This window comes from Scyliorhinus torazame, chromosome 17 (genome assembly GCF_047496885.1).
Source record: "Scyliorhinus torazame isolate Kashiwa2021f chromosome 17, sScyTor2.1, whole genome shotgun sequence".
In the NCBI taxonomy this organism is placed as follows: domain Eukaryota; kingdom Metazoa; phylum Chordata; class Chondrichthyes; order Carcharhiniformes; family Scyliorhinidae; genus Scyliorhinus; species Scyliorhinus torazame.
Genome location: NC_092723.1, coordinates 169402186 through 169417373, shown reverse-complemented (window position 1 = coordinate 169417373; position 15188 = coordinate 169402186). Strand labels below are relative to the sequence as shown.

At 48.3% G+C, this 15188-nt stretch overlaps 1 protein-coding gene across 5 annotated transcripts in view; it reads left to right on the top strand.

Annotated features, from left to right (window-relative positions):
• Nucleotides 1-15188, top strand: part of cacna1ha (calcium channel, voltage-dependent, T type, alpha 1H subunit a) — a 455001-nt gene that overhangs the window by 397598 nt on the left and 42215 nt on the right. For all 5 annotated transcript variants that reach the window (XM_072481633.1, XM_072481630.1, XM_072481632.1 and 2 more), the window contains exons 28-29: nt 13507-13585; nt 13907-14028. In XM_072481633.1, coding sequence (XP_072337734.1) covers nt 13507-13585; nt 13907-14028 — 201 coding nt within the window. The remainder of the gene's footprint in view (nt 1-13506; nt 13586-13906; nt 14029-15188) is intronic.

Here is a 15188-nt window from a genome sequence, read left to right as displayed (position 1 = left end):
GCTCCCGGAGTCGCAGGTTACCAGGTTGGCGCCCACATCACCACCAGGACTGAGGCGATCGCGGCGGAGGTTCAAACCCCCGACAGACTTAATTTGTAATGTTTCCGTCATCCCCCCCGTCATTACATTTGGCAAGGCCAACCTGCCCACTCCCCTGCTCCAGCAACGCCTTCTCTACTCGAGGGGCCTTCCTCGCCCATGCAATTCCCAAAATCAACGAGTAAACCTTCTTGAAAAAGGCCTTCGGGATAAAAATCGGGAGGTTCTGAAATGCAGACAAAAACGTCAGGAGCTCAGTCATCTATATGGACTGCGCCCGCCCCGTCAATGACAACGGAAGCACATCCCACCTTTTAAAGTCGCTCCTCATTTGCTGCACCAACCGAGCCAGATTCAACTTGTGTAATTGCTCCCACCCCCGCACCACCTAGATACGTAAAACTCGCCCCCACTACTTTAAACGGCAGCTTGCCCAGCTTCCTTTCCTGCTCCCTCGCCTGAATCGGAAAGACCTCACTCTTTCTCATGTTTAATTTGTCCCCGCAAAACCGGCCGAATTTCACCAAAATGCCCATGATACCCCAAATGCTTTCCAGTGGGTCCGATATATACAACAGCAGGTCATCCGCATATAGGGACAGCCTATGCTCCACCCCCTCCCGCACATCCATTTCCAACCCCTAGAACACTAAACGCCATTGCCAGTGGTTCTATCGCCAAGAGGAAAAGCAACGAGGAGGGTTGGCTTCCCTGCCTTGTCCCCCGGTACAACCTAAAGTTTCCCGAACTCACCCAATTCGGTCTTGCACTCGCCATCGGCGCCTGGTACAACAATCGAATCCAATCTACAAACCCCTGCCCAAACCTGTACTGCCCCAGTACCTCCCACAAATACTCCCACTCGACCCGATCAAAGGCCTTCTTCGCGTCCATCGCAACCACCACTTCCATATTTCGTCCCTCCGGGGGCATCATTATGACATTTAGCAGGCGCCTAATATTCGCCGACCTGTGCCTCCTTATCACCTCTGTCAATCTGCGAGTAGACCTGATGCTCCTTCACCCTCAGCCTCCCAAATCTCCACGGTTCCATTCCCCCAATGCGCTCCATAAACCCCTTCAGCTCCTTCGCCACTGCAGTCACCCTCCCCAATCCTGAACTCGACCGGTCCACCCCTGGGTCAATGACCGTGTTAAAGTCCCTCCCCCCACCCCCGCTCCCCCATAATCAGCCTGTGCGAGTCCAGGTCCGGGATCGTCCACAATATGCTTCTCATAAATTCCGCATTGTCCCAATTTGGGCCATAAACATTAACTAGGACCGCTAGCATCCCTTCCAATTTCCCGCTTATCATCACAACCCTCACCCCCCCCCCACCTCACCCCCACCCCCCCCACCCCCACCCCCGAATCCGCAACAATATTTCCCACCTCAAACGCCACACGTTTATTGACCAGCACCGCCACTCCACGCGTCTTCATATCCAATCCAGAATGGAAAACCTGCCCTATCCACCCATTCCTTAGCCTTGTCTGGTCCCCAATCTTCAGATGTGTCTCTTGCAAAAAGGCCACAATCCACCTTCAAACTCCTCAGATGCACAAAAACACACGACTGTTTGAACGGCCCACCCAGCCCTTTCACGTTCCACGTGACCAGCCGGGTTGGAGGGCGTCCCGCCCCCGCGCCCCCCCCCCCCCCCCCCCCCCCCCCCCCCCCCCGATCAGCCATACCCCTCCTTAGGACAGTCCCCCGCCCATGCCACTCGACCCTCCAGGCCCACCCCCTGATGTCCATTGTCACCACACCCTCCCATATAACGTCACAGCAACAACACCTTCATCAGCAACCCCGCCTCTCCCCTCCTCCTCCCCAAACAAAACAACAACCCCATCCCCCATTGCTACATGACCCACATGATCACCCCCCCCCCTCCCCCGCACTGCGCTCCCGGTAACTAGCCTGCCCAGCGAGCCGGGCAGCCTCCGCCCAAGGCGCCAGCGTCCCCTACTCCCACTGATTTCCCCCCCTCCCGCTTGCTCCCCTCCCAACAATGCAACGATAAAGAACAGAAGAAAAAAAACAACATTCAAAAAGGTGCCATCGCACCTCGAAACATCTCGGAGAAAAGTTCCCCAACCTCCTAACGAACAAAATAAAATACAAGAATTACCAAAGAACAGGACAAAAGAAACCACATTCCTCTTCACACCCCTCCTCCATAGTTCAATATCCTTCCTTCACCTTTCATAGAATTTACAGTGCAGAAGGAGGCCATTCGGCCCATCGAGTCTGCACCGGCTCTTGGAAAGAGCACCCTACCCAAGGTCAACACCGCCACCCTATCCCCATAACCCAGTAACCCCACGGGCAATTTTGGACACTAAGGGCAATTTATCATGGCCAATCCACCTAACCCGCACATCTTTGGACTGTGGGAGGAAACCGGAGCACCCGGAGGAAACCCACGCACACACGGGGAGGATGTGCAGACTCCGCACAGACAGTGACCCAAGCCAGAATCGAACCTGGGACCCTGGAGCTGTGAAGCAATTGTGCTATCCACAAGGCTACCGTGCTGCCCCCAAATGCCAGTCCATTGTCCCTCAAAACTTCCATTGCCTCCTCTGGTTCCAAAAGTAGTGCTCTTTATTATTAAGGGTCACCCAGAGGCGAGCTGGGTACAGCATCCCAAACTTTACCCCCTTTTTAAAGAGGGCCTTCACCCAATTAAACCCGGCCCTCCTCTTTGCCAAGTCCGGGCCCAGGTCCTGATACACTCGCAGCTCACTCCACTCCCAGGTGCATCTCCTTGTCTGCCTTGCCCATCTCAAGATCTTCTCCTTATCTAGGATCCGATGAAGACGCAACACCATTGCCCTCGGTGGCTCATTATCCTGCAGCCTCCTCATTAGCGCCCTGTGTGCTCAGTCAACCTCCAGGGGCCAGCTAAAGGCCTGCTCTCCCATTAGCTTCTCCAACATTCCAGCCATATACGTGGCAGCATCTGCTCCCTCAATGTCTTCAGGCATCCCTACAATTCTCAAGTTCTGTCTCCACGCTCATAATGATTATCAATATTACAGAATCACAGAATTGTTACAGTCCTGTTGTGTCTGCACCAGCTCTCCAAATGAGAAATTCACCTGTGGCATTCCTCTGACTTTTCCCTCTAACCTTGTACATTCATCCTTTTCAGATAACAGGTTTCAAAAATAAATGAGGCTGAAAGACAAGCTGAAGGGGTTTAAAACAAATAAATCATCCGGGTTCGAGTACTGAAGGTGAGATTTCCAAGATATTACAGATGGTACGAAATGTGAAGGCATTAAAAACTGGAATTCCTCGATTGAACCTGCCTCTACCACATTCTCAGGCAGTGCATTGCAGATCCTAACCACTCGCTGCATGAAAACATTTTTCCTCATGTCGCCATTGCTTCTTATGTCAATTACTTTATTCCTGTTCTGTTCTGTTTGTTAGCGATCCATGAACAGCAACGGTTTTTACCTGCCTATTATTTCCAGACCCTTCATGGCTTTAAATGCCTCTATAAAATCTCCACTTCACCTCCTCTTCTACAAAAAAACAGTCATAATTTCTCCTTTCTATCTATTCCTCATCCTTGGAACCATTCTTTTGAACCTTTCCTGCGCTGTCTCTGATGCCTTCACATCTTTACTAAAGTGCGGAACCCAAAACAGGACACAATGCTCCAGTCAAGGCCAAACCAATGTTTTGTGCAAGTTTAATGTAACGTCTTGTATCCTTGTAGTCAATGCCCTGTCCTGTCACCTCAATGACTTATGCACATAAATCCTTTGCTCTTGCAACCCCTTCAGAACGGGACTCTTTATTTTATAATGCCTTTCCTCCTATTTCTCCGCATTAACCTTGTCTGTCCATTCCACCAATTTGCCCTCAATCCTTTTGAAGTTCTTTAAAATCCCTGCAATTTCTAATGCCTCCAAATTTCGTACCAACTGCAATATCTTGAAAATCTCATCTTCGGTACTCTAACTCTGAGGATTTATTTGTGTAAAACCACTTGAGTTGTCCTTCAGTCACATCTATTTTTGAAATCTTCAATTATGCTTCAGAGTCTTCAATTATTTGATGTGGAGGCTAGGAGAAGGAGAGCATGTTGTTTATGTCTTCCTTTTGTCAGTTTTCACAAAAACATGTTTAATTATAAATATTGAACCACTTACACATAAAGGCCACAAAAATCAATTGCCATCACATTAGCAACCAAATAAATTATGAATGAAAACAAATTGCTCATCTAGGTCATTGTGTTGCTTGACTAAAATTTTCAGGATCATTCATATTATGCTAATCACCCTCCTGCTTTATCATTAGCCAGGTTAAATTTCTCTGATTCAGAACAGATCTCTGTTTTAAAGGCTAGTTCTCCAAGCTATGCAACCTTGCTTGTGTTTTGTCAGAATGTGGAAGAGTTTTAAAAATGTAACATAAATAGGGTACTGGCACAGTGTGGAATATTTGGACAAAAGAGCTGAATTCCAGGGGTGTGGTGAGAGTGACTGCCCTGGAATCAAGGCACCAATTCAGCATGTGGTATCAAGGACCCCTGGCAATATTGAAGCACTGGGAATCGGGGAAACTCTCCACAGTTTGGGGGTTATACTAGCATAAGGTGAGATACTTGTGGTTGATGAAGGCCAATCACCTCAGTCCCAGATGTAGAAGTTTGTCCGGGTAGAGTCCTAAACCTAAACATCTGCTGCTTCATCAAAAGGTCAGAAATGGGTATGTTCATTGATGATTGCATAGTGCTCAGTCCTACATGCAACTCCTTTGATACTGACAAGTATGTGAACACCAACCTACAAGTTCTCTAAATCACACACCATCCTGCCTTGGAACTATATCTCTGTTCTTTCACTGTTGCTGTGTCAAAATCCTGGAACACCCTCCCCAAAAGCACTGTGGATGAACCTACACCACAGGAACTGCAGTGATTCAAGTAGGCCATTGTACTTTACAGTTTCGAGAGCAATTAGGAATGCATAACAAATGGCAATGACTCTCAAATCCAATGAATGAATGAAAAGAAGGTGGTGGATGGGATGTTGATAAAGTCCTGGATGGTTTGCAGATGCTTACAAGTGACAAGAAACATTCACGTGACACAAGTGCCGGGCAATGACAGTTTCCAACAAGAGGAGATCTAACCATCACCTTTGAGATTCAATGGCATTTCCATCTCTGATACTTAACTAGACTAGCCATATAAATACTGTGGCTACAAGAACAGGTCAGAGGCTAGGAGTGCTTTGACAAGTAACTCACCTCCTGACTCCATAAAGCCTGTCCACCATCTACAAGGTACAAGTCAGGAGTGTGATGGAATACTCTCCACTTGCCTGGATGAGTGCAGCTCTAACAACACTCAAGAAGCTCAACACCATCCAGGACAAAGCAGCTCACTTGGTTGGTATCCTATCCACAAACTCTGTTCCCCACTGGTGTACTGTGGCAGAAGTGTGTACTATCTACAAGATACAGGTTCCTGAGACAGCACCTTCCACACCCACAATCACAAGCATCTAGAAGGACAGGGGCAACAGATGCATGGGAACACCACCACCAGGAAGTTCCCCCCAAGACACTCACCTTCCAGACTTTGAAATGTATCACCATTCCTTCACTGTCACCGATCAAAATCCAGGAACTCCCTTCCTAACAGCATTGTGGTGTACCTACACCACATAGACGTGGTTAAAGAAGGCAGCTCACTATCATCTTCTCAAGGGCAATTAGGGATGGGCAATAAATGCTGGCTTAACCAGTGAAGATGATGCATGTATTAAAAATTGCACTCATCCAGGCAAGTGGAGAGCATTCCGTCACACAGCTTCCTTAATTGTTCCTTTAGATGGTAGTCAAGCAATTTACAGTAAATTTTTCAGCCACTCAAAAGAGCATATTCTAAAGATGACATGGTGCTTCCTAATTGCAACAAAAAGTCAGTTTGATGCTTCCTGATTAAGAAGTATTGCTGCCAATTCGAAAACCTATTCTTGATTACTGCAACCTGGTGGTACCACACCAAATTGTTTAGTGCTGGCCTCCACAAACGGGGACCAGATGGAATAGCACTCATGCAAGTCTCCTAGGGGATTGGAGGCCCCCAGGTGCTTGCTCTTTGGAAAGGATGTTACACTGGCACTGTTGATGGCACCTTGGCACTGCCTGGCAGTGCCACACGCATAACAGCCTGGCACTTCCAAGGTGCTCAGGTGGCACTGCAAGCTGGCAGTGGTGCTGCCAGGTCCCGGCTGGCACTGCCAAGGTGCCCAAGTGGCCTTGCCAGCTGGTCGCACCTGGGGCGTCTAGAGATCGAGACATAGTTGAAAAATAGCATCCTGATCGCTCCCTGTACTGAGCCATGGCGAACAGAAAATGGTATTAAGTGCGGCCTTGGCTGCGCATTCCCCGCTGAGGCCCCCAATCTACCTAAATGGCCGTTTGTTAGCGCCATGCAGAGAAACCCCCGGCTAATCATGTGCGCTGTGGGACTCTGCTCCCATTTGGGTAGATCCCGCCCTTAGCTTTTTAAGATGAGGGCATCATATTCAAAGGCTGCCAAGTGTACAAAAATAAAACACTCCTCTCCCACGCCCCCCCCCCCCCCCCCCCCCCTCCCAACTGCACCATGAATTCTCACTAGTCTGGGCATGGCAAGGTAGTCCCCTGCACTGCCCCCAGTACTATGGCAATGCCAACATGGCACTTCCAAGGGATGGGACCTGAAAGAGGTGGGGCCTTGAGGGGTTGGGGCCACAAAGGATCATTAATGGGTGGGACACGGACTTGTAGAGTTAAGTGAGCTTAAAAGCTCACTTAACTCTGCCAACGCCAGATCTAACTGCTGCCGGGATCTACCGGACTTGCCGAGGAGAATCCAGCTGGGCGTCATTTAGCTCAGGTCCCTATAAATGTGGATGAGGCAGAACGGTGTTGGTCAGGATCTCCAAGGTGATTGCAACGTGGCACCTTGGCACTGCTGGTGCCACCTGGGCACCTTGACACTGCCAGCTTGGAACTGCCAGGCTGGCAATGCCAAGGTGACTAGGTGGCATATTGCCTGTGCCAGGGATTGGGCCCGTATGAAGTGGGGCACGGGGGGCTCAAAGACCCCCCAACAGGTGAGTTGGAGGTTCCATGCGTTACATCAGCACCCCGATCTCTTCTTGCACCGACGAACGGAGCTCTTCAGTGCAAGAGGTGCGACTGAATACGGCCTCGGCGGGGCATTCTCCATTGAAGGTTAAAAAAAAAACCAGAGCATTGTTAGATAGCGGGATCATTCATCGCTGGGAATAATCCTTCTAATCCTGCTCAGAATGGACTCTGGGTTTATTGTTGATCATGCCCTCTGTCTTCCCAGTACTTTTCTTAATCCACCAACACTACAACTATGTGTGTCCAACTTTGTTTCAATGAAACATTTAGATTTTCTAATCACTCTTCCATGCTTACAAGTTTTCTTTTAAACTTCTTCAATCTCTTTAATGTCTCCTTAAAATCTCTTTAATATCTCCAATTGTACCTCCTTTGCCTTGACCACCTGTGGATATTTCATTTCTCAAATTTCTATCCTTCATAGATGGAAAATGAAGTCGGAAATCAAACTCAATTCAAAATAATGTGCCATTTCTGATGCCTATCTAGCAGATTTAACCCTTTGCTCTTCCCCACAAATTCTCACCACTGCAGGAAGTGAATCTTTAAATTCCTCCAGAATAACAATTTCTCGAAGAGTTCCATAATTTAGGTCTATTTTTAATGTTCTTATCCACCTATTAAAGTTATTTATCTTATTCGTTCAAGTTCTATCTATGTCTAAGCTAGTTCTTTCCTTATATTTCTAAACTTCTGTCCATATGCTTCTGGCACAAGTTCATATACACTTAAAATTACTTTTCTCCCCTTGTCATTATCCCTAGTTACCTCATCTAGCAATGGTGCAAATACTTTGCGAGCTTTGCCTACTAATTTTGATTTAACCAACAAAATCCACATGGTGTTTGGCCAATTCAATTATTTAGCTACTTTCTTCAGTGGGATTTTTAAAAATGCTTCCAGATCTTACTCATCAAACTTTGGCAGTACTTGAATATATTTAAACATATCCCACTAGGATTTGGACTAGCTTTTAACTCTAACCTTTGAAGTTGAGATGCTCTGACTTCTGGTTGCGGCTATGCGGAGCTAAGTCGCACGTGGCAGCTCCTGCTAAAAACGGACTTTTGGGCTCTTTTTAGGGCCCGTAACGGCGCTTGTTCGACATTTCCCGGTGTGGGAAGGGGACAGCAACATTCCCCCGATAGTGTATGGATTGGGCCAGGTGTAGGGTGATTTAAAAAGTGGCATTGAAGCAAAGAAAGATGCGAGGATACCAGGCAGCGTGGAGGCAGTGGGCGCACGAGCAGCAGGAGCTTCTCCAGCGCTGTTTGAAGGAACTGAAAGCAGAGCTGCTGGAGCCGATGAAGGCTTCAATCGATAAGCTGCTGGCGACCCAGGGGCCCAAGGGGCGGCGATCTGGGAGAAGGTCTTGGAGAACGAGAACAAGATCCTGGGCCTGGCGGTGAAGGTGGAGGTGCACGAAGGTGGCGAAGAAGAGGGCCGGTTACAACTGGGCGAAGGCAGTGCTGCACAGGAAGGGGGTGAAGTTCGGTATGCTGCAGCCGGCACGTCTGTGGGTCACCTATAAGGACAGACACCATTATTTTGAGTCCCCAGAGGAGGCGTGGGCCTTTGTTCAGGCCGGAAAACTGGATTCGGGCTAAGGGTCGGGGACGGGGGGTCGCGGTGGAGGGATGTTTGGGGATTGTTGTGTTGTGTTTCAAGGAGGGGTTCTTTGTTTTTCAGGGGTTGATTGGGCATTGTTTTGATTAGGTCTGCCGGGTGGGCTCGTGGGGGGGGGTAGGTAAACTGCTTGGGGGGGTTGATGGTCGGTAGGGGAGATGGGGCCCCGCGGGGGGGGGGGGACCTGAGTTGGGGGTAGTGAGACCGGGCCTGGAAAGGGTGCTGCGCCAGGGGAGGCAGGGCCGGGCGAGTGGAAAGCGCGGGTTTTTCCCCGCGCTTAGGGTTGAAGGGGCGGGGCCGGAGCTGGGAAGCGCGGGCTTTTTCTCCCGCGCTGGGAGTGGAATGGATGAGATCCTGCTGGTGGACAAGGAGGGGGAGGGGAAGTTCCACACTGGGGGGGGGGGGGGGGGGGGGGGGGAGCAGGGGGGGTCGATGGAGCGGGGGGGGTCGATGGAGCGGCGGGAGTGGCCGGGGTCAGCAGGAGTCAGCTGACTAACGGGAGTTCAATGGGGGGAGAGGTGGACCTAGCTGGGGTGGGGGGGGGAAAGGGGGGGTGGAGGGGGGGGGGTGCTGCTGGAATGGCCAAGGGGGAGCTGGAGTTGGTAGAGGAGGTCGGGGCGGGGGTCTGCCGCTGTGGGGAACTGGTCGTGCGGGGGGCGCGGGCACGTGACTGGCCTAGGAAGGGCTATGGCTAATCGGCGGGGGAGGGGGAGGGGGCCCCCTGATCCGGCTGATAACCTGGAATGTATGGGGACTGAATGGGCCGGTCAAGCGTGCCCGTGTGTTCGCGCACCTGAAGGGGCTGAAGGCGGATGTGGCCATGCTTCAGGAGACGCACCTGAGGGTGGCGGATCAGGTAAGGTTGAGAAAGGGGTGGGTAGGGCAGGTGTTTCATTCGGGTTTGGATGCAAAAAAAATCGGGGGGTGGAGATGTTGGTGGGGAAGAGAGTGTCGTTCAAGGCGTTTTCTCACTCACTCTCACCATCTCATATGCATCCACTCACACTGACCCACCTACATACACTGACCCTCTTACACCCTGTTGATTTGTATTCCTTACTCTTTTTTAACTTTGATAATATATTGCAATGACATTGCTATGCTCAGCAATTGTTTCTTTCCTTAAAACCTCACCTTTTCTTTTGAAATTCAGTTGCGCCAAACCTCATCTTTCTAAACTTTACCCATCAACCCCTTGAGTGAGAAAAATATGAAAATGTGTCCCCTCCCACCCCACCTTAAGCAAAAAGGTTGGGCAGGCCTGATGTGAACGATACAAAATATTTACCTTTGATGAACTATTTCCTTCTCCTGAGTTTCAAAAGGAGCATATTACTTTTTTAAAAGTGTTAACACATTCGGACAACATGACCCTAGACTGATTCTAAGTGACAGACATATAGTTAAAATGTAAGTTGTTCTTTATTTAATGCCTATTACGGTACAAAATTGCCTCTTAATTTATTTGTTGTTTGGCCTATTGTGGATTTTCAATATTGTTTGATGATGGAAATTTTGTGATCTTTTCACAAAAGACCTCTTTAATCTTGTGCTGTCTTATCATTTTGAGATCTGTTAAAAATGAACCCAATTTAACTGCAGTACAAACAAACTGGGGAAAGAGCAGGAAAATTGAAGTGATGTATATAATGTTACCACCCCTGTGGGAGAACCAAAACCAAAATAACCAAAGTTATTGAATGACTCCCAAAGGAAGAAATTATCAGCAAGATTCCATTATTTGTATCATTTACCGCAACATGAATTAGAATTTACATAAATTAAACCTGGATTAATGGGGAAATTATGGAAAGTATGAACTGTAAACTAAACACAGAGCACAAAATGCAAAAGAGACTATCTCACGAGATTACAAGCATTTGTATTGCTCCCAACACAAATGTGGCACCACATGCAATCTGACAGTCTTTTGAACTCAGCCTCCAGAACATATGGGGCGGGATTCTCCAATAATAGGGCTATGTCCCCACGCCAGCGTCAGAACGTGGGCGTTTCACTCTGGACTTTCCTTAAGACAGTCCAGAGTGATTCTCCTACCTGTAGGGGGCTAGCAGGGCCCCAGAGTGCTCCTCGCAGCTCTGGCTGCGGATATGGGGCCCTGCACTTCCGGTCGCGAGTCCGCGCATGCGCATGGTGGCGGCCGCCCTGTGCGACATGGCGGACCCACACTGCAGACCATGATTAACGAAGTAGGTCCCCCAAGATCGCGCGCCCACGGATCGGTACCACCCAATTGCTTGCCTGGCCGTCTGTGAGGCCCCCCCCCGGTGAAGGATACCCCCGCCCCCCCCCACCAGGACGACCGCAGCTTCCACCAGCTGTTCCTAGCAAAACGTGGTTAGAATCACGGCGTCGGGAACTCGGCCAGTTGTCCTGGGCGAATCGCTGCGGGGGCCTCTGTCAATGGCCCCCGACTGCGTAGACTGCGCGCGATTCGTGGTAATTCTCCGGGGACCGGAGAATCGCAGGAGCGGTGTAGGACCAGATTTCGGCGTAAGCGCCCATTCTCCGCCCCTGCGCTGATCCCGATTTCGGCGCGGGGGCTCGGAAAATCCCGCCCAGGATCTCTCAATTTTTCACTCAATGGATTTGCTCTTTGAGTCATCTGAAACAGGAGCTTTACTCAATCCAAGTCCCTGGAGACAATTGTCACCAAAACAGCACACTCCTGCAGAACGTCTTAGATCGGTTCATGACAGTTTTAATGATACAGAATCCCCAGACTGATTTAGCAGGCTCCTTTATTAAACCTCATTAAATTGCCTAGTCAGCTCGGGCAAAACTGAAGCATTGGCATTGAATTGCTCAGTATATGATCTCTGTTCTAACCTTGTCTTCAGCTTCCTGTCTATTTTAACTATATTACTTTTGTAAGGGCCCCGAAGAATCCAGCACGAGTTTTAAGGATACAAAATAATAAAGTTTATTTACTAGAACAATATATACATAGCAGTAGCAGTAACTTCCCTTGCTACCTTCTCCTTCCTCCTGGTTCCTGGACTGGCCAGCTTATTTATAGTAGGAGTTTCTCCGCCCCCCTCATTGGGGAAGTTCATACTCCCATAGGATTGTGGGATAATCATTAGTCCCCAGCCAATCGTCAGTAGGCAGGTTATAACATCCCTCCCCCCCAAAGTCCAAGGAATCCACCGTAGGCCCTGGCGAAGGGAGGCGTCGAAATCGTTTGGCTGCAGGCCGGACGCCATTTGCACGCGGCGCTGGATCAGGCGGCGTATAACGAGACGGAGACCGGCGCTTCCGTGATGAACGGCGCGGTTGTACATCCACGGCCTGTGGACCTGAGGATTCCCCCTCTGATTCATCCTGTGTCTCCATCTCGGAGTCAGAGTCTGCTGCCTCCGTCATGTCAGCGTCTCTGTCCCCATTCGGTCCCGTCATGACCTGCGCAGGCTTTGAGTGAGGCACCAGTGGAAGATTTGGAGGACTACCTTCCCTTGTTTCTGGTCTTTGCCGCTGTTGAACTGAGCTCCGGGGGCGGGGAATCTTTTGCGGGGATGATCTTCTGGACCGGACGTGGTCTACATGTTTTCGCTGGAGACGACCCTGGGCTTGCACTTGGTACGATATAGGGCCCGTTTGGCGAAAGATTACCCCAGGAACCCATTGGGCACCACCAGCAAAATTCCGCACGAATACTGGGTCACCGGGCGCAAACTGCCGAATCGGACGATGCTGAGACAATCCCATCCTCGTCGCCAGTTTTGGTAAGGGCCCTGAAGAATCCAGCACGAGTTTTAAGGATACAAAATAATAAAGTTTATTTACTATAACAATATATACATAGCAGTAGCAGTAACTTCCCTTGCTACCTTCTCCTTCCTCCTGGTTCCTGGACTGGCCAGCTTATTTATAGTAGGAGTTTCTCCGCCCCCCCTCATTGGGGAAGTTCATACTCCCATAGGATTGTGGGATAATCATTAGTCCCCAGCCAATCGTCAGTAGGCAGGTTATAACAATTACTCTCCTAGCTTTGTGCAAATGTGGCTTCTCTGTTCCTCCCCTGCTGCAGTTCTCTTTCTTCTGTAGCTCTCCTTTGTGTTTGCCAGCGACACAGCTTTCATATGTTAAATTTCTTCCTGTTGGTATTGCTTCCAGGTCAAAGGTCACCAGGTCACAAGGACCAGTATTTCTTACTATTTAATAAAATGACAATTGATTCCTTTAGAATTGATGCAGACTCTTAAACCTCCTTTTTAAACATTCTTAAAAACAATTACATATTCCACAGACATTGTAAGAAATTACAACTTTTCCTTCCTGTAGTGCTTCTGGGATTTGTTGTCACAATGAGCCCATTTGAAGTGCCAGCACAGAGGGGCCAAAAGGCCTTGCATTGTATTTTCATTTATTTGATGATCAGATTTTCCATGTATATATATATATATATAGCAGAAGAAATTTGTCTTTCAATAATTATGTGACCTCGTTTTTTTAAATCTTATACTGTAGAAGGAGGCTATTCAGCCCATTTTTGTTTGTACTAGCTCCTTGAAAGAGATATCAACTATCCTCAAAGTTGCATTTTTTCCTAAAACCCTACAACATTGGAATGATGCCACAAGTTTCTGTGCATTAATGCTATCATCGCTCTGCATTCTACAAAATATCCTTTTTTTGCCTTTCAGGTTGGAAACCTCGGCTTATTGTTCATGCTTTTGTTTTTTATCTATGCGGCTCTTGGAGTTGAGCTCTTTGGAAAGTTGGGTGAGAATTTATTTGATTAATATTCCTGTTATAGCCGCCAAGAGCAATAAGTAGTATCTGTAATTTGTGTGGTTTATATAAAGGCTTACATACAAGAACATACGATCATTTATTTTAGTTAAACTGCTCGATGGGTACTGTTTAAAAATAAAATATTTCAAACATTAAATGTGAAAATCCATCTAATTTAATTCTCCCTTTTAAAATATGTCCCAGTAAAAGGTTGCCACAAAACAATGGAAATTCAAATAAAAGAGAATTATCAGTAAGACCACATTTTAGTAGTCTTCAATAATTTTATTGTATTATTTTGCTTTTCAGTTTGTAATGATGAAAATCCTTGTGAAGGCTTGAGTCGACATGCAACATTTGAAAATTTCGGTATGGCATTTCTTACTTTATTCCGTGTTTCTACTGGTGATAACTGGAATGGAATAATGAAGGTATGTAATTACTTCCACTGAACTGTTAAGCTCAAGCATTAATAATGCAACAGGTACCTATTAATTAGAATATCCAATGAAATTAAATGATCTAATTTATCAGTATTTATATTCAACTCACTTTACTTTGTTCACAAATAATTATCAATATCTACCCAGAATCTTCGGAAATATATTAAGATGCAATATTCTGAAATAAAGGGTACGATTTAACGGAAAAGTGTACTGTTGGGCACGTTTGACAGGTGTTTCTTGATGGCCGCGTTGGCGAGAACGCGATCCGTATTTAACGGCACTTAGCGCTGGAAATGAGCCCCCACGAGCTTCTCGCCATCTGAGTCACCAGACTCGCGCCTCAGCTTCATAGATCATGGATTTTACAGTGCAGAAGGAGGCCATTCGACCCATCGAGTCTGCACCGGCTCTTGGAAAGGGCACCCTACCCAAGCCCACAGCTCCACCCTATCCCTATAACCTAGTAACCCCACCCAACACTAAGGGCAATTTTGGACACTAAGGGCAATTTAGCATGACCAATCCACCTAACCTGCACATCTTTGGACTGTGGGAGGAAACCGGAGCACCCGGAGGAAACCCACGCAGACACGGGGAGAACGTGCAGACTCCGCACAGACAGTGACCCAAGCCGGGAAGCGAAACTGGGAACCTGGAGCTGTGAAGCAATTGTGCTGACCACTATGCTACTGTGCTGCCCAAAGCTTCTCGCCACTAACAAGGGGGAGCTTTATTTTGTTTAAGGCTTATGCGGATAGGGAAAGGAGGGAGGAACATGACAGTCTTGTGAGCAAGATAGTGACGGTGGACAGGGAATATTCAAGGGTGCCCACCATGAAGGGATTGGCGAGGAGGAAAATGTTGCAGGGGCAGTTTGACAGGCTGACAACTGCGGTAGGGCAACTGCGTAGGGCAAGGAGGGTGCAAGACGAGTTTGGGGAGAAAGCGAGATGCTTGCTGGTGCACCAGCTGCAGAGGCAGGCTGCGTCCAGGGAAATATTGAAGATACGGACTGTGGCTGGGGATGTGGTGTCAAAGCCAGGGAAGATAAATGAGGCATTTAGGGAGTACTATCAGGGACTTTGTGAGGCAGACCCGGGAGGAGAGGAGGGAACATGGGGCGGTTTCTGGACAAGCTGGAATTT